Source organism: Zalophus californianus, chromosome 1 (assembly GCF_009762305.2).
Source record: "Zalophus californianus isolate mZalCal1 chromosome 1, mZalCal1.pri.v2, whole genome shotgun sequence".
In the NCBI taxonomy this organism is placed as follows: Eukaryota; Metazoa; Chordata; class Mammalia; order Carnivora; family Otariidae; genus Zalophus; species Zalophus californianus.
This window is the reverse complement of record NC_045595.1, coordinates 158,480,475-158,505,814: the sequence shown is the minus strand read 5'-3', so window position 1 is coordinate 158,505,814 and position 25,340 is coordinate 158,480,475. Positions and strand designations below refer to the sequence as shown.

The window sequence follows — 25,340 nt, the reverse complement described above, 5'->3', positions numbered from 1 at the left end:
ATATCTTTTTCTATCCTTTTCTATCCTTTTACTTTTAACCTATGTAGTTTTACTTAAAGTGCATCTCATCTAAACTGCATCTAGTAAAGTCCTGCTTTTTTTTTTTTTCAATTTGAAAGTTTCTGACTACTAATTGGAATCGGGCTTAAGTTTACCATCTTACTGTTTGTATTTACTTGCCCCATATGTTTTCTGTCCATTTTTCCTTCTTTTCTGATTTCTATTGAGTATTTAATGTTCTATTTTTATCTCCTTTACTGGCTCTTTAGCTAGAATTATTTATTAAATAATAATTAGTGATTATAATAATATTTAATGATTGCTCTAGACATTTTAATTTGCATCCTTAACTTATCACACTGTATTTTTTTAAGATTTTATTTATTTATTTGAGAGACAGTGTGTGAGAGAGAGAAAGCACTAGAGGAGGGAGGATCAGAGGGAGAAGCAGACTTCCCACGGAGTGGAGAGTCTGCCATGGGACTCAATCCTGGGACTCTGGTATCATGACCTGAGTGAGCCAAAGGCCAATGCTTAACAGACTGAGCCACCTAGGCACCCTATCACACTGTATTTTAATACTTCCATTTGCCACTTACCTATTCTTTGGGCTGTTACTGCCCTATATTTTACTTCTACATAGTTTATAAAATTCACATTATTTTTCTTTAAACAGTCAATTATCTTTTAAAGAAATTAAAAATAGGATTTCAAATGTGTTTTATATTTATCCACATATTTCTCATGTTGTTTTGTTTCAGCAGTCAGATTTGAAATATTTTTAATAGAAAAAATCATGAACTTATTCTTAGACTTCCAACTCAAAACAGATTTCAGGATTCTGAACATCTTTAATTTTATTATTGTGTTAAATTTTGTTGTACAGGAAAGCTTTATTTGTAAATATATTAACATAGTTATATATTTGCATTATCCTATATTTCCACATATTTTAAAAAAATTATTTATTTATTTATTTATTTATTTATTTATTTATTTATTTATTTATTTTAAGTAGGCTCTATGCCCAGTATGGAGCCCAGTGCTGGGCTTGAACTCACGACTGTGAGATCAAGATCTGAGCTGAGATCAAGAGCCGGTCACCTAACCAACTGAGCCCCACATATTTATCTTTAAAACAACAATAACAATGTAACTATGAAAAATGCCAAATGCAGATTAAAATACCTATATGGTTCTTTTTGTTCTTATAATCTCTGCAGGGTTGTATAGTTAAAACACTGATCAAGTCACTTAACATAATTATTCTATATGCATGGTTATCAACCTGATGTATAAGCTTGATTCAGTCTGTTTTCAATTTGGGGCCATTTTTTTCTTTATGTATTGTTATTACTTTATTATGCAGCTAATTTTCATGATTCCAAAGTTAAAATCCTATACCAAGGTATATTCACTTGAAGTCTCTTTTCCGTCCTTGACTATTCTACACTGTTTTTTCCCCCACCAAGGGGTAGCCATATAAATTAAATTAATAAATGATAAAATTAATTACTTTTTGTTTTCATTTTTTAACTAAAATTACGTATGTATGTATATTTATATGGCTGTATATATGTATATGTATGTGTGCCTATGTGTGTAGATATGTTATATCCACTATTAATACCATTTTTGAGGTTTCTGAGATGCTGTAAGACATCAGAGATGTCTTAGGGCAGTGCATTTTTACACACAACAAAACCCAACAGATGGTTTGAATTCGGAGGTTGTTCTGGCCTCCTGGAGAATCATATGCCATGAGGTCAGCATATTTTAAAAAGAGTTGCCAGCTAAATGAGATTAAAACTAAGACATTTTGTGATATGTGAGTTTTAGAAAATGGGACACCTTCTGATTTTCCCAAAGCCACTAGGGTGCTTTTATAACTCATGAGTGGTGAGACTTACCTTAACTGAAATTTTGGAGTCCGATGATTTTACTCCTGAGCATTTGGGCCTTTTTTTTCTTGGTTTCATCAATGTCTATCTGATTGGTTTTTCCAACACATTGATGTTTCTCAAGGGTAGGGGAGATGGAGCTGTGATGAGAAATGTCAGACCTGACATTTCCGAGCCCCAAATCTGCCCCCATCACTATTGCCAGCAACTTCCAGATTCTCTAATTCCTCAATTTCACACAAGTCTGCACACTTGTCTTCATCTTCAGTTTTAAGCCCACCCCACTCTGGGACCAGGCCTGAGTAAGACCAATGTTAGAGACTCCTGCATTCAAATGCAATGGTGCAATGCTGCCAGGCCCTGTGCTAGTTTCCTACCCCATGCCTAATCTCTGGTCACTGTTACTTGGATTACTGACATCCTCATTATATCTGTCCATTTTTGTATCCTCCTTTATGTACTTACCCTGATGACCATTTTATGATCTGTCCTTGACATCAGCATGTGTACATTCTCTCCAATGTAGTTTGAGATCCTTGCCCAGTACAATTTCTTTCTTCTCTCAGTGGCCCAAAACTGATACCTGGGAACTGAAAGCATCACTGGGTTATGCAGGGTAATATAGGGATTACAGGGATTAATCCAAAATTTCTAGGTCAGCTTCAGCAGAAAGATCTAAGGCATAATAGAGTGAGTCCAGAACAGCCCAAATCCTTCTCCATTGCTCCTTGAGTTGATGCTGCAGTAAGATGGGCTCTGGAATCAGATTGCTAGGTTGCAGTTCAGATTCTACCACTTATTAGCCCTGTAAAATTGGACATGTTACTTGACCATTATGTGCCTCAGTTTAAGTTCATAAAATCCATTTATGAAAAACCCACAGCGAATATCATCCTCAATGGGGAAAAGATGAGAGCCTTTCCCTTAAGATCAGGAAGACATCAAGATGCCCACTCTCACCACTATTGTTCAGCATAGTACTAGAAGTCCTAGCAACAGCAATCAGACAACAACAAGAAATAAAAGGTATTCAGATTGGCAAAGAAGAAGTTAAACTCTCTCTCTTCGCAGATGACATGATACTTTATGTGGAAAATCCAAAAGACTCCACCCCAAAATTACTAGAACTCATACAGCAATTCAGTAATGTGGCAGGATACAAAATCAATGCACAGAAATCAGTTGCTTTCTTATACAATGCAACTGTAGAAAGAGAAATTAGAGAAACGATTCCATTTACAATAGCACCAAAAACCATAAGATACCTCAGAATAAACCTAACCAAAGAGGTAAAGGATCCATACTCTAGGAACTACAGAACACTCATGAAAGAAACTGAAGAAGACATAAAAACATGGAAAAACATTCCATGCTCATGGATTGGAAGAATAAACATTGTTAAAATGTCTATGCTGCCCAGGGTAATCTATACCTTCAACGCCATCCTGATCAAAATTCCAATGACATTTTTCAAAGTGCTGGAACAAATAATCCTAAAATTTGTATGGAATCAGAAAAGACCCCAAATCACCAAGGGAATGTTGAAAAAGAAAAACAAAGCTGGGGGCATCACGTTGCCTGATTTCAAGCTATATTACAAAGCAGTGATCACCAAGACAGCATGGTACTGGCACAAAAACAGACATACAGACCAATGGAACAGAATAGAGAGCCCAGATATGGACCCTCAACTCTATGTTCAAATAATCTCCGACAAAGCAGGAAAAAATATGCAATGAAAAAAAGACAGTCTCTTCAATAAATGGTGCTGGTAAAATTGGACAGCTATATACAGAAGAATGAAACTTGACCATTCTCTAACACCATACACAAAGATAAACTCAAAATGGATGAAAGACCTCAATGTGAGACAGGAATCCATCAAAATCCTAGAGGAGAACATAGGCAGTAACCTCTTCGACATCAGCCACAGCAACTTCTTTCAAGATACATCTCCAAAGGCTAGTGAAACAAAAACAAAAATGAACTTTTGGGACTTCATCAAGATAAAAAGCTTCTGCACAGCAAAGGAAACAGTCAACAAAACAAAGAGGCAACCCACAGAATGGGAGAAGATATTTGCAAATGACACTACAGACAAAGGGCTGATAGCCAAGATCTATAAAGAACTTCTCAAACTCAACACCCAAAAAACAAATAATCAAGTCAAAAAATGGGCAGAAGACATGAACAGACACTTTTCAAAAGAAGACATACAAATGGCTAACAGACACATGGAAAACTGTTCATCATCCTTAGCCATCAGGGAAATTCCAAATCAAAACCACATTGAGATACCACCTTACACCAGTTAGAATGGCAAAAATTGACAAGGCAAGAAACAACAAATGTTGGCGAGGTTGTGGAGAAAGGGGAAAACTCTTACACTGTTGGTGGGAATGCAAGTTGGTACAGCAACTTTGGAAAACAGTGTGGAGGCTCCTCAAAAAATTAAAAATTGAGCTACCCTATGACCCAGCAATTGCAACACTGGGTATTTACCCCAAAGACACAGATGTAGTGAAAAGAACAGAAAAGCTATATGCATCCCAATGTTCATAGCAGCAATGTCCACAATAGCCAAACTGTGGAAAGAGCCAAGATGCCCTTCAACAGATGAATGGATAAAGATGTGGTCCATATATACAAAGGAGTATTACTCGGCCATCAGAAAGGATGAATACCCAGCTTTTACATCCACATGGATGGGACTGGAGGAGATTATGCTAAGTGAAATAAGTCAAGCAGAGAAAGTCAATTATCATATGGTTTCACTTATTTGTGGAACATAAGGAATAGCAGGGAGGACATTAGGAGAAGGAAGAGAAGAATGAAGGGGGGGAATCGGAGGGAGAGATGAACCATGAGAGACTATGGACTCTGAGAAACAAACTGAGGATTTTAGAGGGGAGGGGGGTAGGGGTATGGGTTAGCCTGGTGGTGGGTATTAAGGAGGGTACATATTGCATGGAGCACTGGGTGTTATACGCAAACAATGAATCATGGATCACTACATCAAAAACTAATGATGTACTGTATGGTGACTAACATAACATAATAAAATGAAATAAAATTTAAAAAAAAATAAAAAAAGAACTTAAAAAAAGAATCATAAGGGCGCCTGGGTGGCTCAGATGGTTAAGCGACTGCCTTCAGCTCAGGTCATGATCCTGGAGTCCCGGGATCGATGCCCGCATTGGGCTCCCTGCTCAGCAGGGAGTCTGCTTCTCCCTCTGACCCTCCCCCCTCTCATGCTCTCTATCTCTCATTCTCTCTCTCTCAAATAAATAAAATCTTAAAAAAAGAACCATAAAAGGCAAAATATTATCTAGTGATTATTAATGCTTGATTATGGACCATAAAAAGCCCTGGAGCACAAGACTCAATTTAATATAGCAGCCAACCTATAGGCTATAGCTCCACTATGGATCCAACTCTACTTGGATTACTTCCTTGGAAGAGATTCATGGTAATATTATTTAATTTGCACTTAAGAGACATACCAAATATTAATATCACTCAAATAAAATTTGATATCCTATCTTTTCCAATCTCTACATAGAGTATCACTCAAAGAAAACACAAATTCCCAGAAGTTTGAAAAACAATTCCACCTGTGGTTGTCCAGTTTGGAGTTATTATTATCATTTTTAGCCATTTTAAGGTAGCATGAGAAAGTTGGAGGTTTCTAACCTGATGAAATTCTAGACAATCCTGACCCTCCTTTTTTTTAACCTCAAATAAAATTATTTATCAATTGTCAAACTTTGATTAAGACTTGAATAAGTTTATAATGATATTGTCTAAAATAAAAATAAAGTGTATGGCCATATCAGCATGTTAGTTACACACATCTTGATCAACCAAGAAGCATAAAGAGAAAATAGTTGCAATTGAGCTCTCACAGTGCATAAAATGCTTTGTTATAATATATAGGAAAGCACTTTGAAACTACCTATATGTTATTTAGGTGACAATGACAGCTAAAATTTGGCTCATATCCTGTCACTTCCTCTAGTAACTTAACACCCATCAAGTACTTACCCCAAATTAGGAAAAAATCATTCTTTTTCTTGCCTCCCATTCTTACTTTATCTTCTGAAATAGGTGATCTACCCTCTTGCAGACTTCTTATAGAATGAGGATCCATTTAACTGACTGGAGAGTTGGACAGAACCTCTCACTCTTTTAACCATGATAACCTTGGGAAGGAGCCCTTGCATTCAAGGCAAAGAAGGTTGTCATCACATCCCTGGCTCTCATTCATTTGCAATTACGGAAGTTTGAGGGAGACTGACATCTCCCACATGGCTGGTTGGGTGTCTCTTTTTAGACCTAACTCTTCCTATAAATAAGTCCCAGAGTCAAGCAGGATTTAAGTGGAGGAACTGGTAGGAAACTTATGCTGTCGTTGGACCCAAGCCATGCTCACCAATTTACCATTACCATTAATGTTAATCTTTTCCCCCGTCTGACTTCTTTATATTTCAATTGGTCAAGGACCTGTAGAGACAGAGGACTGAGAACAATTCTGCTACCAGATTATGTTTTTTGTTCAGTTTCTACCTCATTCATCTATGCTATAAGCAGTGATGAGCAGTAATGGAATCTTTCTCAACCATGTCACTTCAGAACCTAACAAACTAGTAGGTGCCTAGTATGTGGTGATAGATTGTTTGCAGATAAAGCGATTCCCATGGAACGTTTACCCTGACTAACTTCAGAATAGGGCTTGATCTTAAAGATCAATCCCCAGAACTTGCTTTTGAACCTGTAACTTGATTTCTAACACAGGATTTTCAGTTCCTGTGTTCTCAAATTCAGGGCAAACATTCTCTAAAGTAGTAATGTTTTCTTTCTCACATGCCATTTTTACTTTCTGGGCTGGGTGGTGAGGTTCTTCCTGTTCCTGCCTAAAATAGAACTTTCCAAATGAGTCTGTCATGAATGACTTGGCTTCCTGCCACACCTGACTCCTGGTGGGGACATGTGGGTTCATCAAGGCTAAGCTTCACAAATCATCTGAGTTTCTTGTGAAAAAAGGCAGGTTTTTATTTAGTAGGTGAAGACTGAAATTCTACATTTCTAACAACTCTCCTGGGATACTCATTCTACCAATTTGAGGGCCATCCTGTAAGTAGCAAGGGGTTAGATGACCTGCTTCACAAACAATATCATCCATTCTTTAAACATTATTTAATTCTACTATGTGCCAAACATTGGGATAAGATACTGAAGAGAAACGTAACCTAATCCTGACTCATAAGCAGCCCAGAGTCTAATATGGCAGCAAACATAACAAATAAATGCTATAAATGATGTCCATTAAGAGAATGAAAACACAAGCCACAGAAAATAGTTGCACAAGCCATATTTGATAGAAGATTTTTATCCAAACTATACAAATAACTCTTAAAACTCAACAATAAACAGACAAGCAACCCAATTAAAAAAATAGGCAAAAGGCCTGAATAGATACCTCACCAAGAAGATACATGGATAGCAAATAAGAATATAAAAAGATGATCAACATCATATGTTAATAGGAAATTGCAAACTAAGAAAAAGAGATATTATTATACACCTATTAAAATGGACAAAATCCAGAACACTGATAATACCAAATGCTGATGAGTATGTGGAGCAACAGGAACTCTTATTCATTGCTAATGGGAATGCAGAATGGTACAGCCACTTTGGAAAACACTTTGACAGTTTCTTACAAAACTAAACATACTCTTACCATATGACCCAGCAATCATGTTCCTTGGTATTTGCTCAAAACTGATCAAATAAACCACATATACCAAACTGGCCTCTACACTGGGAAACCTGATTTAAATGATCTGGGGTGTCTTTCAGTGGTAAAGATTGTAGAGCATATATTCTGGATCTTCTGGATGAGAATTTTTTAGTGCTAGGAGTTGGTAATCTGCAGTTTATCAAGTTCTTGAGGCTGTTTTTAAGTACCATTAGGCTTGAGAATCATTTTTCTACTTCATGTCCACGCATTTTTTTTTTTAGTACAAAAGCCAATGCCAAATTGTTTCCAAATAAGTTGTAAAAACTTTATTATTCATTACCTTATTATTAATGAAATAAGCCACACAAATAATACTGAAATAGATTTATTTGGGAAATACATATACAATTCTGATATTTTATTAAGAAGCAATAAAAACATAAGTGGTTTGGAATTTTGGCAGCATGGTACAGATGTAAGAATAAATCATTGTAGAGGTAAAATCATTATCAACATTATCTTTACTATAAGACATGCTAAGAATATCCTAAACAATAGAAATATTTTATTGCTTAAATTTAAGAAAATTATGAAGGAACTGTTCAGCTGTGTGTTTATCTGATAAGGGTAGCTAAATGTATCCTCCCTGTACTTCCTGTTTCTATATTTAAGAATACCACAAACAGTTATTCTAATATATCTTTTGTATGTAGTTGCTTATAAATGCAGCTTGGCTGAAAGAGCCTACCTAGAACCAGTTGCTCAAAATTTCAGGTACGGCGCTATCATACTGGCTTGATAACAGTGAGTCTAAAGCAATACCCACAATCCCAATCTAAGGAGCAAAATCTTAATGCCAGTGTTGTTACAGAAGAAAAGCTCCATCACAAAATCCCAGTTTTATCTTTATGGGATAAAAAATTTTATGGGATATCATAATCCCATCGCCATAATTTCAAACATTATTTTCATACATTTTCTTTAATGACCCATTTTTTTCTAGTATTCTGAACTTTTTAGGAAGCAAACCATTTTGTCAGTTTCTCTTTTTACCATTTCTGTAAGTCACTTAGTCTTCCTTCTACACACACACACACACACACACACACACACACACACCACATTCATTTGTGCAGCAGCTCACCTATTTGTTCAAATGGATCCCAACCTTTGCTGTCCACTTTGTATGAGGTGTACTGCCTTATTTAGTAGCAGCACCTGAGAATCCTAATAGCCTCAAGCTGTTGAATAAAGTTGTAGGCTATTTTTGAAATAATTAGACTCAAGTACTCTGGAAATTCAGAAACTTTGAAACCATCTCCTCTTGCTGGACTCAAGCGGCTGCAACTACAGTATTTTAAAATGAATTGTTATGAAGCCGTACTACTTTGCTATGTATGATTTGCCCTGATTCCTTAGTAAGAAGAGCAGCAAGATACGGAAGTGCTTAATGAAAGTATGGTGACCTGTTTTGGCCAACTAAATATTCCAGACTTTTCGCTATTCCATTAACTGTGCTTTTCATTTGCTATCAGGTCAGCCATGACGCAGTTTAAGCTATCAATCTGCACTTGCTAGATGATACTTATTCTCACTGATTTTTATGTTTACTTAGACAACCCCAAGTATATTAGTTTAGCAGCATTATGTCACATTTATATACATTAGTCCATGTGACCCAAACACTGAGTCACAACTTTGTTTATAAATGCACCACACATTAATAGCTCCATTACTACCTGTGTTTGCTTAGCAGTGTAACAGGGTACATAAAACCATTTGTCAGGGATGGGCAACATCTGCTCGACATTAGTTGGTGTATTCCATATCTTAATTGCACCATTTATTCTTCCCATTCTTTTCTTATATCAAGTCTAAAATGATTTCTTCTTTACATTTAAGAAAACCCAGTATGAGATGGACAGAGGAAAATTTCTCATCATGGAAGAATGACCAGAAATAAACATACCATTGTTACTTTGCTGATGGTTAGTTAGTCAAATTGGGACATTCTTTCTTTGTCAAGAGCATGTAGTGAACTAATCCAGATAACACAAATCTCTCTTGCCTACATGTGTCTCTTATCCTCCAAAAAATATACTAACTTTATACATTGGGTAAAATGTAGCTAAGTTTAAATGTTCTACTAACCTGTTACTCATAATACCACTCAGTTTTGGAGGGAAGGGTTTTTGTGTTGTTCAAGGCTATAATATAAAAAAGTTCCCTTGCAATATTTTGGGAGAAATTTTAGTCATTTGTCCTATGGACCCTTAAGACCCAAGCACCAACATGAACCTCCTTGAAGTGAAACTTCTCAGGTCAAGGAATATTATTGGACATTTTGTTGGGCTCAGATAATGGTGTTGACATGCTGATCATTCAGTGATCACTGCTGGAGATCAAGATCGAATTTAATTCCTCACACATATGGCTGCATATTCTGTAGGTGCTTCTTTCACATTCTTTGCTTGTCTTGGGTTTATTCCAATGACAGAATGGTTCAGGGAGGCATAAACAATGCTCTGTTTGTTTTCCTCCAGACATGGGTTAGAATAAACTTCAGACTCTTCCTGGACCCTGAACCAGGGGTCATTATCATAAGTACAAGTTTCTGATGGCAGGGTTTGGGGATTTTGTCTGGTTCCCACTTCAATTTGTTCACTCCTAAAGGGCTGGGGAATATCAACCTATAAGAGAAAAAAAAAATTGTTTTAACTACCACCTAAGGATGTGACAGTGCACACAATTAGCAAACTATAAGTAGATGCTAAATTGAGTTAATACACCAACAGAGATAATTTACTCTTCCTCACTTTTGCTGCTGACACCTACATCTGTAGCAGATTCTCACTTGTTGAAAGATGAAAGGCTTAGAACCACTGTGTTCCTCCCAAGTAGTTATTTTGTGCTGTTACTAGTCACTTTTGAAGTCACAGAACACTTCTAGCTCTATAAGAACCTTACCTGGTAAAAAAATGAAGATACCATTTTAATGCTAAGAGGTGTTATTTCAATTTTTAAATACCAGTTTTGTCAGCCAATTTATGTTCTTGAAGTTTGGCCTAACTCCTTGAAGGCATCAAGTCCACTGTCTTTGACAGTCTACATGCCTTGTCAGGTCCTTTGTCGTCCTCATTTTGTATGTGAAGTAGTACATCTCCTACCCCTCTTTGGCAGAATTCTACCACAAGTGCTTGTCTGGCCCTATCCCGAGAAGCTAAACATTAGCTGCTGAATATCCTGCTTCCCTCTGATGAGGTGGCTGCCCAGAAAATAACACTAAGACTGAATGATTGAACAAAGCAGGAATCGCTTCATCCTCCCCAGTCTCTTGGCTCAGCTGAAAAGTGCCTCAACCTCCACTTGAAGGAGCCTGGTTAAAATCTCCAGAGAAGCACTGAAGAATAAAACTGTCACATGACCTAATAAATAGTCATAAATCCTCAATATATAAAAAAGATCCTTGTTGTACTTTTACAGTATATATGTCTGTCAACTCTGTCTCCCTTCCCAAAAGATGGCTGGTTTCCATGGAAAACTTAATTAAAATGAATGAGGTTGAAGAGAACATGGTGCTCTGTGGCTGACTGTATCCCGTGGCACCTCAGCAAAGTGGGTAGATGCCACAAGCTGGTGTGCCACACTGTGGATGATAGAGAGGACAAACATTGAAGCAGCTATCCTACTCTATATTTGTATGGCATTTTACAGTTTACAAAGCACTTTAAAAAAAATACACAGCTGAGTGTTTTTTAGTATTCAAGTACATTTACCCTCCAGGGACCATTGTGGAATAAGACGAGAACCTTGGCTTTTATATGTACCTGCCATGTTTTTACCAGTTCCTTTCTCTCCTTTGGATTTCTATTCCATTGGTTCCAATGCAAGTCCCTTCCTAAGAAAGCTTTTGTCTCAAAGATTTAATGTTACATCACTTTATTTTCTGAAATGTTGGCCAACTCAAATGGCACAAAGCTCTGAGTTCCTGTGAAAGACACAGACATCTTAAAACAAAATTCCCGAATAATTTCACACACACAGAATCCCTCTTGAATTCAACTTCAGATCATAAATAATTTGTCCAGCCTACACAGGAAGAACTATGACTACATTTTAACCAACCTGGGCTTAATTTAACAAGAAACTATTTAGATTATCATTTTAAATGATTTCATAGATCTCAGTCCTGATGGTAACAGAATGTAGTTCATTGGTGTTCACTACAGGAAGTAAGAAAACAACATTTAAGAAAAATTTCCTGCTTGAAGAAACAAAACCTTAGCACCCAACACAATGTTGCCTATTTCCGCTTACTAAAAACTTAATATGAGTTTACAAAGTTGAATGCATTTGGTTTGATTTAAAAGTGGGCAACCTGGTGGGGATGCTGAGTGTCACTTAATATTATATGTAAAATTATTGGCGATTCCTGCCTTTCGCACTTCTGGAACTTTTGAGAAGGTTACTACATCTTTATCTCTACCCTTCTACCCTGAAACATGCACTCACACACAAAGCTCCTTTACAGTACCTTAATTATGACTATTTGCTTTTAACTAAGGAACTTCATAAAATGTTTTCAGAAATGTATTGCCTCAGCTTGCTTTTTTTTTTTTTTGAGTGCCAATATTTACACAACATTGAACCCAAAAGAAAAAGCCTAATTTTATATTCCAAGAACTTGTAGGAAAACTTGGCTCTGCCTCCAAAATGCCCTAGGCTTTGCCTGGGTGGTCTCTTCCTTGATGAGCCCACACACATTATGAAAGACTTTTGCATAATAACTTTGGCCGGTCAGGCTTCTTTATCTGCTGGTGATCTAGGAAGAAATCACACATTATTTTATGAGATAATTTATGGTTCATTCTTTCATTAACTCTCAACTCTCTTCAAGAAAGACTTCAAGGTATTTTTTGTGAGAATAAATGAATAGCCTGAGGTTACATAACAGGCCAAGAGCAGAGCCAAGGTTATATAATCCACTCTGAATTTTCTACTTCCGGTCTGCACTGCCACTCATGCCTTTCCAAAAGGCTTCTTATTATGAGTCTTGTTAATCCTGAAGAATCTTTGCTGCAGATGGAGGTAAATGTAAAATAAACACATTTTTTTTTTTAAAGCAAGTCAATATACGGAGAGCATTTGGACAGTTCCTGGCACAGGGTGAGTGTTACATAGCCTTATTAAATTTAAAATAATATATTAAGATGAACATGGTATAACATAGATTGCATTTGTTTTAACAAATACATAGAACATACCAGGTTAATTTCCCTTCCTGCTGTATCAGAAAGCTTCTTTTGTTCTGCTGGAATTCAAAAAGAGAAATAAGAAACCAAGAAGAGTAAAGAACAACACAAAATTCTTCCCCAATTCCCTGTAAGTTGAGGTTGTGGTAAGAATATGGGTTCTGGAATCTGATTGCTAGGTTGAAATTCAGTGTCTAGAGCAGAAGTGGGATGCCTCCCCACCCATCTCCACCCACTCGCATGGCATGGCAGTGTTATTACTAGTTTTGGCTTGTTTATTTGCTGTGACCAGTAAGGCACATACACCTCAATTTGTGTGCGTTCATGCTGCTCGTTTTGTTCACTGGTTCTTTACTTCTTACTCCAGAGAGCCCTACAGTATATCCAAGAGGAGGGGGCAGGATCTAGTACATCACTTTAAACACGCTGGAAATCCTTGTGCTGGGGATATGCTATACTTGATGTCAGACACACTGTTATCCCCTCAGCTACAGAGACCAGGATCTCCTCTGGCCCATTTCACTCCAGATGTGGTAGGTCAAAGGATTTATCCCTGCCTCTTTTTCTAAAGTTTTCTGAAGCAGCCTCAATAAAGATGGTAAAAGCTGGGGAGGGACCATGGAAAGAGTCTTGGAGTTGCAGATGTGAAGCTGGGGTTACAGAGGATTCCCTCAGTATTCTGAGAAGTTTCTGGGCTCCGGAAGTCCTTACCACAAAACACCAGCAGTACTTTTGCCCAGACAAAGCTTTCTCTTGTGGCAGAAATAAAGGATGCTCTGTCTAGCTTCATTTCTATAGCTACACTGCAGCTTCCAGTGTGGCAAATGGTGGGAGGAGATGGCAGAGGGAACAGTAAAGACAGAGAGAGAGCTGGGGTGTTTTGGATTAGCACGACATCAGCATTCTCCACACATCTCTCTCTTACTCTGATTAAGTGTCTGCTCATGACTCTGAAAGAATTCATAGAAAAGCAGAAAGGAATCGCTTCTAAGATGTCACACCTCTCCCATCCTAGCCAAACCCACATTTTTCAAGTGCATTATTTTTGGGTGATGGTTCAGTTCAGGCGCGTGTTTATGATGGCTTCAGAAAGTACAGACATAGGAATTTCCTTTGGGGACATTTGGTCTTCGTTTAGACAAGGGTGTGTACGATTGGCATGATGTGGTGTGGCTGTGAAAAAGAGAATGAGACTAATTCAAATTAGACATGTTGACCTGAGAGATTATTTTAAACCTCCCTTTCAATACCCTTAAATTTTAGAAGAGCTGCTTGTCCCATTAACTTAAGATTGACACAAGTAGAATGGGTAAGTCCCAGCCATGTGCCCTCCTTATCACAACCCCTGCCTAGAGCACGGTGCTGTGGTGGCCATGTCTCACCATGACTGGAAGGGACCTGAATTAATCCATCTGTCTTTTTGGTGGAAGGATGAGTTGTCCCCGAGGAAATCATTATCTGTGGTTCCTCACAGAATATTGGGAAAGAAAACAACAGGAACCAACTAAAAATTAATCAGCTCTAGTAACTGAACCCCAAATGCGTGGCACATAGCAACAGATGGAAGATGAAACCCACCTTGGTGCCTTCTAAGGCAGCAGAATAGGTAGAAACAGGTAATGAGCAGAAGCAATGCCCCCAAAGGAAGCAAACTATAAAGCATCCATTGTCTATCATCCGTCACTTCTGTGGAGGGTGGTCCTGAGGCACTGGTTGTATCTGAAATGTGAGTCAATGCTAAAGACAGTTAGGAAATTGGAGATATAATAGGATTGGTAATACCTTCTGCACCGTCACAAATTAAATGAAGGAGATTTCTAGCTGATGCTTCTCTTCCAGAAGCCTTCCCCAAGAACCCTGGGCCTCAGTGTTCTCACCCACCTCTTGCTTTATTGACGAGCATATGTGGGTGGCTCTGGGTTATAATTCATCTTTTGTAAGAATTTTTTATTCTGCTAGGGTTAATCCCCTCTAAAACAATACCCATAACAGCTCTCAGCAAGCACTTCACCAAGCTCTTTCAATGACATCGCTTACTTAACTCCCATATTCATTCCTAAAGGAAAGTAAGGAAGCCATTATTTTTATCCAGTTTCATGCCTTGATAAAAGTGTTATTGTTCCAAGACTTGCCCAAGGTCAGATAGCTAGTGAGTTGCTGTTGGGACTCAAACATGTTTCTGATACTAAATTCCAGTTCCTTTAACACAAAGGCTTTTTGTTGTCTCATAACTCCCTGGGATCTCCAAATACTAAGTATTTTTCTTATCTCAAGATACCTTTGTTATCACCAAATATGCTTTGCTGGACATACAGCCAGTGCTCATTGCTATGATCAACATTAACATGCATTAAGGTTCTGTTTGTCCGTGGTAGGTTGCAACTCACTGACGAGTCATGAAACAATTTAATAGATCACAAAAAAATTAGAAACGTGAATCGCAGCAGAATAAAAACTATCAGAATGCATCACACATCATTAATTTTGTATATATGTTAAATTTTTTATGCAGGAAATTTTTATTTCTAAATATATTAACATCATTATCCGTTTGCTTCCACATATGCTTGGTTTGTAAAGGTGGTCAGGAGATACTGAGGCTGGGCAAACAGTGGTTATGCAATTCAGACTGGTAACAAATGCTGCATTGTTTATGCTGCAGCTGCTGCTTGGGTTAGGACAGCCACCAAGTCATTACCAATGATGACAGACACAGCTGTCTGGGAAAGGCTATGAATAGAAATAGGGACAAAAGTTCCCACATAGATAACCTAATACAAACAAATCCACTCAGTTAGGAGTGTCCAATTTTTATTATTTCTCTGACCACCAAATAATCTAGTTTCCTTAATTTAATCCGACTAGTTTGATACTTACTTATCAGAGGGTATTCTGAATTATTTCTAGTCCATTCTGAAATAGAAAATCAAGATAAAGAAGTGAAATTGGTTGTAAAAACAATACTCATGCGTGTCCAAAGTCAGAGCTAATCTCTGAGGGGATGCCTGCATTTGCACACTAACAGAATCCAGTAACCCAGCTCAAGAGAATTTGCACAATTGGCAAATCATCACCTCAGGATCATGGACACAAAATAAGTCTCTGGGTTTGACTTGACCATAAAAAGAAGAGTCAGATACAAAAACAGGAAAATTCCCAATAGCCTCTAAAAGAGATATTTCAAGGGGAGAAAACGAAATAATTTTTTTATCATACTTTGACGTTGTTTTTATGAAAAGCATCATCCTTAAATATAATTTCAGATTATATTTTTCTCCTTCAGTACTCAATTCACAGAGTATTCTCAGGTACAGAAGGAAAAGGAATTTTTCTTTGACTTTTTCCCTATTATGTTTGTTTTCATCACTTCATGAAAGGAAAATACGTGCCCAGTTCAAAGCCAATTCTGAAATAATTCATTTGGCTTTTGTGAGGGAAGCAAGGATGACCCAGAAAAATATGACGCAGTTTCTGCTTCCCAGGACATTATAATTCTTCATGAGATAAAGAACATTTCCACACATTACTACAGTACAAGGAATTGTCTGATAAATGAGAGGCACAGAGCTTAAATGGCATGAAATATGCTAGAAAAGAGAAATCACTTCCCTTAGGGTGAACCCTGGAAGGCTTCATTAAGAACTGGGAAATGAGCTGGGCTTGACAGGAAGGGCAGAATTGTGGTGGGTGGAGGCAGATGAATGAGTTCCCTATGAAAGGTGAGAGGAGCATGGTGAAGACATGCAATGGCAGGTAGGGCTGTTGAGCTGGAGCAGAGACTCAAAGTGGAGTCAAGAAACAATCCAGAAAGGCAGGTGGGCACGGACTGTGGAAGGCCTTGAATGCGGGTTAAATGCGAGCCCAACATTGGAAGCACTGAGGATGCTCTGCCAAAGACTCAATAGAGGAGTGGCATGATGGAAGAAATTTATTAGGCAAATTAAGTGTATTAGGAAGATATTTGGCTGAAATGGACCAAAATAGGAAACACTAAAGCCACAGAGTCCATATGGCTGATTGGAATATTTGGAAGGAAGATAATGAAGGTTTGAGATGCGCCTGAAGCTAAAGGAGGGAGGCAATCCCAGACTGAAGGTTGCCGACAGACAACAGTAGAAGGCCAGAGAAAAGTCCTGGGGAATCCCCTTGGTCAGGAGCATTAATTCACAAGGTGATAAGAAAGGTAGGAGAGTACGAAATTAGGTGAATAGAAATCTCCAAAGGAAAACTTAAAAGGCCCTTCATGTCTCCTATGTAGTTTTCCCTCTCACCACTCCATCTTCATCTCTCCTCTCCAGTATGATCCTAACAAGCGCATACCCACAGGACACAGGGATCACAGGGATGGAGGGAGAAGTTGCCCCTCTTGCCTTTCTTCTCTTCAGCCCTCTCCTCCCTAAGGGAGACAGATTGTTGATCCTAATTTTAGCCCCAACTTGATTCCTAGAACAGGCACCTTTACGCACTTTACAAACCGTGCAACCATCTGTAGAGGCTATGGAATGACCCCAATATGGGACAGAGGAGACACAGTAATACCCCTGGGACACTTCCATGTCAGAAGTATTTATTGGCTTCCCCTGACACTGGTTGCATTCCTCTCTCTTGTACAGAAGGGTATTGGTTCCCATGAAGGAAAAGAGAATTACACAAGAAGGCAGGTTTTCCAAGGAATGTGAACTCAGTGCCACTGCATTTTATTTTATTATACGTTATATTAACATACATTATATAAATAATCTAATAGCGTTCAATTATTGTATATTTCATCATGTAATTAATATCCTGGGAATGATGTTTTGCAAGTTTGGCTTATTTTTATCATTTGTTTTGCCAGTTAAAAAATTAATACTTCTTTAAAAATTCAATATCTCATTATGTGAATTAATAGTGCAATTTTCTTCAGAAATTATTCTTTCCATAATCTTCAGTATAAGCTTCTCCAGCTTATTAAAGGCAATTGTTTCACTTTGCATAGATTATGTCATTTAATTCATTTAAGAATCATAAAGAAATATTGAGCGCCTACCAAGGCTATACACTATGCCTTCTATTTGTAGAGAAGCAAAGATGTTTAAGACACAGCTTCCTTTCCAAAGAGGTTTATAAGCCAGTGCATGGATATTCGCTGGCAATTAGCATTGTCTTTGATGCCACATTTGCAAAAGCAGAGTCTCTAACTCTGCCATAAATCCCTTCTATACTTCTATGCTTCATAATAGAGGGTTGCAGCTAGTTCTAGAGTACTGTGCATTCCCTTACTAGGCTGCTTTCAGAGGTCTTAAAGTTATTTAAAAGATATTAAAGGGATTTATTTTTTTTAAGATTTATTTATTTATTTTGAGAGAGTGAGAATGAGAGACAGAGATAGTACATAAGAAGGGGGAGGGTCAGAGGGAGAAGCAGGCTCCTCGCCGAGCAGGGAGCCTGATGTGGCACTCGATCCCCGGACTCCAGGATCATGACCTGAGCCGAAGGCAGTCGCTTAACCGACTGAGCCACCCAGGCGCCTGATATTAAAGGGATTTAAATGAATTCCTTCATTGGGCTACTTTAAGGGAGTTAAAAGACTGACTCCAAAGTGTGCATATAAAGTAATAAATTATTTTTTTTAAAAACACAGTGTATGCATTCAAGTGAATGGTGTCCGCAGAAGAAGTAACTGCCTTAAGTCTGCATGTAGATTTCAGACATACTATCAGTGCACCAAAGCTCTTTGAAATTTCTCTTTTGTAATAATCTTCCAGGTCAGTTTATGGGCCACAAAACAAGCTCCATTTCATTTCTTTTAATTATAGGGTGATCTTCTTTGATCCAAGTATTTTTTTATCTTGGTGAAATACATATTAACATTACTATTATTATTTTAATCACCGAGAGCATACAATTCAGTGGTATTTAAGACATTCACAGTTGTGCAACCATCACCACTATCTAGTTTCAGAACATTCTCATCATCCCCAAAGGAAATTCCTTACACATTAAGTATTATCCCTTTCTACCAGTTCCTGGCAACCATTAATTACTTTCTATCTCTATGGATTTTTTCTATTCTGGGTATTTCATATAAACAGTCATACAGTAGTAATCTTTTGTGTCTGGCTTCTTTTAATTAGCACGATGTTTTTGAAGTTCATCTATTTTGTAACATATATCAGTACCTCATTCCTTTTTATGTCTGAATAATATTCCATTGTATGGATATAACACACTTTCTTTACCTATTTATCAGTTGATGAACATTTGATTTGTTTCCACTTCTTGGTTTTTGTGAATAGTGCTGCTATAAGTATTCATGTACAAGTTTTAATATGGACATACACTTTCATTTCCCTTGGATATTACTGGGTCTTGTGGCAACTATGTTTAACCTTTTTAAGAAAGGTTGCCAGACCTTTTCCAAAGCAGCTTAATCATTTTACATTCCCACCAGTGCTGGTATAAAGGTTTCAATTTGTCCACATCTTGGCAACACTTGTAATTTTCCATTTAAAGTAAAATTCTAGTAATCCTAGTGGGTGTAAAGTGGTGTCTCATTGTGATTTTGATTTGCATTCCCCTAATGACTAATGACATTGAGCATTCCTTCATGTGCTTATTGGCCATTTATATATTTTCTTTGAAGAAATGTCTATTCAGTCTTTTGCCCATTTTAATTTGGTTGCTTGTCTGTCTGTTGTTGAGTTGTAAGACTTTATATATTCTGGGTACTAGTCCCTTATCAGATATATGATTTGCAAATATTTTCTTACATTCCATAGTTGTCTTTTCATTCTTTCCATAGTGTCCTTTGATGTATAAAAGATTTTAATTTTTATGAAGTACAATTTATTTATTTATGTATTTATGCTTTTGATGTATCAAAAAATTGACAAATCCAAGATCATTCTGAAGATCTACTTCTATGTTTTCCTTAGGGAAACATAGTATTAAAATTTTATGCAAGCATATATTTTATTGTTTTCCTTCTTATATTAAATATTTGATCCAGTTTTACTTATTTTTGTATGTTGTGTGAAGTGAAGGTCCAAATCCATTCTTTTGCAATGGGTATCCAATTGTCTCAGCACCATTTAATGAAGAACTACCCTTTTCCCATTTTAATGGTCCCAGCAGTCTTGTTAAAAGTCAAGTGGCCATCTCATTGTGGTTTTGATTTATATTTCCCTGATAATGAGAGATGTTGAATATTTTTTCATGTGTCTGTTAGCCATTTGTATGTCTTCTTTAGAGAAATGTCTATTCGTGTCTTCTGCCCATTTCTTAACTGGATTATTAATTTTTGGGGTGTTGAGTTTGATAAGTTCTTTATAGATTTTGGATACTAACCCTTTATCAGATATGTCACTTGCAAATGTCTTCTCCCAATTCCTAGGCTGCCTTTTAGTTTTGTTGATTGTTTCTTTTGCTGTGCAGAAGCATTTTATCTTAAATTACCTTACACCTGTCAGAATGGCTAAAATTAAAAACTCAGGAAACAACAGATGTTGGTGAGGATGCGAAGAAAGAGGAACCCTCCCACACTGTTGGTGGGACTGCAAACTGGTGCAGTCACTCTGGAAAACAGTATAGAGGTTCCTCAAAAAGTTAAAAATAGAACTACCCTACATCCCAGCAATCACACTACTAGGTATTTATCCAAAGGATACAAAAATTCTGATCAAAGGGGTACATGTGCCCCAATGTTTATAGCAGCACTATCCACAATAGCCAAATTATGGAAAGAGCACAAATGTCCACTGACTGATGAATGGATAAAGAAGATGTGGTATATATATAATGGAATATTACTCAGCCATCAAAAAGAATGAAATCTTTCCATTTGCAATGATGTGGATGGAACTAGAGTGAAAGAAGTCAGTCAGAGAAAGACAAATACCATATGATTTCATTCATATGTGGAATTTAAGAAACAAAACAGATGAACATCAGGGAAGGGCAGGAAAAATAAAATAAGGTAAAAATAGGGAAGCAAACCATTAGAGACTCTTGACTACAGAGAACAGGCTGAGGGTGGCTGGAGGGGAAGTGGGGGGGGGATGGGTTAAATGGATGATGGGCATTAAGGAGGACATTTGTTGTGATAAGCACTAGGTGTTATATGAAAGTGATAAATCGCTAAATTCTACTCCTGAAACTAATACTACACTGTATGGTAACTACCTTGAATTTAAATAAAATCTTGGAAGAAAAAAAACCTCAATTGGCTAAAGATGTATGGATTTATTCTGGACTCTTAATTCTATTCTATTGATCTGTATATCTATCTTTTGCCAGTACCACACTGTTTTGATTATTGTAGTTTTATAGGAAATTTTTAAGTGAAGGAGTGTGAGTCCTACAACTTTGCTTTTCTTTTGCAAGATTTTTTTTTTTTTTTTTTTTTTTTTTTTTGGTTATTTGGGTCGTTGCAACTGTATGTGAATTTTAGGATCAGTTTTTTCATCTATGCAAAAAAAAAAAAAGAAAGAAAAAAAAGGTTGTTGGGATTTTGATGGGAATTATATTGAAACTGTAGATCACCCGGGGAAATACTGCCATCTTAACAATTTTAAGTCTTCCAATGTGAATGGCATGTCTTTCCATTTATTTTTATCTTCTTTAATTTCTTTCAGCCATGTTTTGTTTATTGTATAAGTCTTAAACCTCCCAGGTAAAATTATTTTATTCTTTTTGAGGTTATTATAAATAGAATTGTTTTTTTATTTCCTTTTCAGATTGTTCACTGCTAGTGTATAGAAATATCATTGATTTTTTTTTTTTAGCTGATCATACAACCTTGTCGATTTCATCTATTAACTCTACTACCTTTTGTAGATTTTAGAAGTGAAACTACCTCTTCTTCCTTTCCAGTTTGGATGCCTTTTCTTTCTTTTTTCTTGCCTAAGTGTTCTGGCTAGAACCTCTAGTTCAGTGTTGAATAAAGTGGCAAAAGCAGACAGCCTCTTCTTCCTGTTCTTTTTTTTTTTTAATTTTTTTTCTTTATTTGAGTAGAGATAGAGAGAGAGAGAGCAAGCATGAGCAGGGGGAGGGGCAGAGGGAGAGGGAGAGGGAGAAGCAGGCTGTGCAGGGAGCCCAATGTGGGGCTGGATGTGGGTTTGGATGTGGGGCTCAATCCCAGGACCCTGAGACCATGACCAGAGCCAAATGCAGAGGCTTAATCAACTGAGCCACCCAGGCTCCTCTTCTTCCTGTTCTGAGAGGAAAAGCTTTCACTCTTTTACCATGGAGTATGATGTGGGAGTTTCATAAATTAAACATACTCATTTATTTTCCTCTACTCTTCTCTGTTTGCTTTCCATGTTTTATTCAGTTGGTTTTGCCCAACTTAACCTCAACCTGTTCTCCTGATGTTTGAGCCTATTGAGGGCCTCTGGAAGAGACTGGAGAGGCAGCTAAAGCTATGAACATCCTCAAAACTCATCAGGGAGTCTGGCTTATTTGTGCGCAGTTTGTTCTCTGTGCAAACTATGAATTATTAACAAGTGTATAATTGTCTGGGCACCACAAATATAATTTCAAGGACTTATTATCAGTAAAAGTTAAGGATTGGTAAGTAGAAGAAAAAAATAAAGGAAAAGAGGACAAAGAATAGAGAGCTGTCTACTACTATTGGTATTCACTTGGTAATTTTTTCTGTATTTCAGTGGCCTAGTATTGGATTTATCAAATAAATGCTATACCCCCAAAGGCAAGAACAATAACTTTTATTATATTTTTTCTCTATTTTTCTCTACCTCACCCCAAAATTACACACACACTTGCTCACACAGATCACAATCTGAGGAGTGTGGCAACTTTCTGATTTACGTGACTTCAGTGTCTAACATAAATGCTTGAGAATCTGGGTCCTCCTTTTCCTTAAAACATGATGAGAGAATATGAGAGAGTCTTGGTGTAGAACTCACCTGTCACATTAATGGTTACTGAGTGGCTTTCAACAAGTCCAGATGAAAAATTTGCAGAACAGCGGTATGACCCAGTGTCACCAGGCAGCATGTGATTAAAATGCAGAATAAAAACTGAAATATTCTCATTTTCATTCCAGCTTGTGTATCCCTGAAGTTTATACCCAAGAGATAAACAGCTTTTTCCTTCGAGCTTGCACCAGATCACATTAGGTCTGTTAGTACAGTATTTCACAGGGCATTTCAGATCAAACGAATTCCCTGCTAAGACAGTGTATATGGAATATCTCTTTACATACAGTTGTTCATTACATGATTTTTCCCCTGAAAGATGAAAACAAAATTCAAATCAAATATGCTCTATAAAGACCAGGTATTTGCCATTCAACAGATTCTGCCAAAGATTTCTCAAGTATGATTTTATAATTTTCCCAGATAACATTTTTTTAAAAAGATTTTATTTATTTATTTGACAGAGAGAGAGAGAGAGAGAGAGAACTCACAAGCAGGGGGAGAGGCAGAGGGAGAAGGAGAAGCAGGCTCCCCACCAAGCAGGGAGCCCGACATGGTGTTCAATCTCAGGACCCTGGGGTTATGACCTGAGCTGAAGGCAGACACTTAACCGACTGAGCCACCCAGGTGCCCCCCCTCCAGACAACATTTTTCAGTATATTAACCCTTATTAGCAGAGTGTCTGGTACATAGTAGGCACATGATAAGTATTTGTTGAAAAAAATAATTTCCTCAATTGTTGAATAATTTCCTCAATTTCCAAAATATTACTGACATTTTTATTATAATAAAATGTTATTTTATTTTATTATTTTATAGCTACTCCAATGGTAGCAAATAATAATAACAATTTTTGGTCAATAATTTATTATATTCCAGGGGCTGTTCAAAACACATTAAATAGGGATGCCTGGGAGGAGCTCAGTCGGTTAAGCGTCCGCCTTCAGCTTGGGTCATGATCCTGGGGTCCTGGGATCAAGCCCCACATCGGGCTCCCTGCTCAGCAGGGAGTCTGCTGGTCCCTCTCCCTGCCTGCCCACCACTCATGCTTTCTCTCACCCTCTCTCTCTCTCAAATAAATAAAATCTTAAAAAAATATTAAATATTTTAACCCATTTAATCTTCACGACAAAAAATATATTATTATGACACCTATCTTACAGAGGTTGTAAAACATTTGCCTAGAGTTATATGCTAATAAATAGGGGAATCAAGACTCAAACTCATACTAGAGTCCATCACTCTGTAAATCATTAACCATTACTCTATTATTGTTTCTTGAGTAATAATCACATTTTCTATTACTAGCTCTGATATATTCCAATAGGTGGGAGAGAGGAACTTTTGTAGACAATTATTTCCCTATTATACTTGGCATTAGAAATCTTCATTACTTGTTTCACAAAGACTTTAGTGCTGCCTTGCAATTTTTTCCATGACTTTTTCTATGTAGGACACATGCAACTCAAGATAATTGTTGGAAGATAGGATGTTCTGACATAACATGAATGTTTTGTCTTCCAAAGGGGGAGGAACAGCGATGCACCTCTTGGAAATTCTGTCTTTTGGCCTAACATACAGGAATTTGCCTCCCTTTGTTTTGGTGGGGAGAGGTTTTTCCTGGAAACAGATTTTCTGTTATCGTCTATGAACCTTCTGTTAGTAATTGTCAGTTGCATATAAAATCTGCAGCCAAGAAAAAAGAACTTCTAAAATGACCTATTACTATTGAATAAGTTCTGTTACCCTTAACTTACCATGAAAGTATTTACCTGGAAACCTCAACATCTAGGATGTAATTGTGAACCAAGATACATGAAGAAGAATTATTCCCTAAACAAGCAAAATAGATATTGCAAGAACCCAAACTCATCTGACTTTATACATAATCCTTATAAATCCATTATCATTTCCTAATTAGCTTAGAGGGCATAATTGTGTTATATAATACAGAGTAATAACTATATTCATAATAAGAAGATTGAATCAACAAACAAAACTTTGAATAAGGCTTAATATATCTATTTTTTGAAACAAAGAAGAACAACCCATTTTACAAAGAATTTCATCAGAAATGGTCATGTCAAAAAACATTTTGTCTCAAAGGGGGCAAACTTCAATTACTTAGAATGTATACTTATGTGGAAGTATTCATTCTTTGATATTTGTTGGATTATATTGTCCCTTTGTAGACTCATGTACATGAGCAAGAAAAATGGCACCAATTTATGACAACCACTTAATTTTTTTTGTATCAGTTATATCATGAGTGTATATAAATCATAGAATATTCTACTACTGAACTGACTCCCTGTGCTGGTAAAACAATAACTACAATCAACCAGATTCCTTTTAGTTAAGAATGCTATAGTGGCTCATACCTTTTTGTTTTTCCATTAGAGCTAAGGTCTTGAGAGTGTTTTCTCTTTAAATTCCTTTCCCTACATCCTTATGTTCGTTTGTTTGTTTTTTTCTTGGCTCTGTCTTCCCCCTTTTGAACTACCCTCTCACCAATATTTCCAAT

At 37.1% G+C, this 25,340-nt stretch overlaps 1 protein-coding gene and 1 long non-coding RNA gene across 5 annotated transcripts in view; both read right to left on the bottom strand.

Moving 5' to 3' along the window:
- The window catches only part of LOC113918564, a 38,003-nt gene extending 31,918 nt beyond the window's left edge, over window positions 1-6,085 (bottom strand). Inside the window, exons 1-2 of the long non-coding RNA XR_003518611.2 lie at window positions 5,946-6,085; window positions 2,367-2,491 (exon numbers count right to left, since the gene is read on the bottom strand). This is a non-coding gene — a long non-coding RNA (uncharacterized LOC113918564). The remainder of the gene's footprint in view (window positions 1-2,366; window positions 2,492-5,945) is intronic.
- A 1,934-nt stretch (window positions 6,086-8,019) lies between these two features.
- The window catches only part of BTLA (B and T lymphocyte associated), a 30,906-nt gene continuing 13,585 nt past the window's right edge, over window positions 8,020-25,340 (bottom strand). The window contains exons 2-7 of one of the 4 annotated variants that reach the window (XM_027582919.2): window positions 22,805-23,128; window positions 15,774-15,809; window positions 14,455-14,615; window positions 14,279-14,363; window positions 12,909-12,955; window positions 8,020-10,334 (exon numbers count right to left, since the gene is read on the bottom strand). In XM_027582919.2, the coding sequence (XP_027438720.1) occupies window positions 10,059-10,334; window positions 12,909-12,955; window positions 14,279-14,363; window positions 14,455-14,615; window positions 15,774-15,809; window positions 22,805-23,128 (929 nt within the window). In that variant the 3' untranslated portion in view covers window positions 8,020-10,058. The remainder of the gene's footprint in view (window positions 10,335-12,908; window positions 12,956-14,278; window positions 14,364-14,454; window positions 14,616-15,773; window positions 15,810-22,804; window positions 23,129-25,340) is intronic. The other 3 variants (XM_027582916.2, XM_027582917.2, XM_027582918.2) reach the window with 3 other exon arrangements.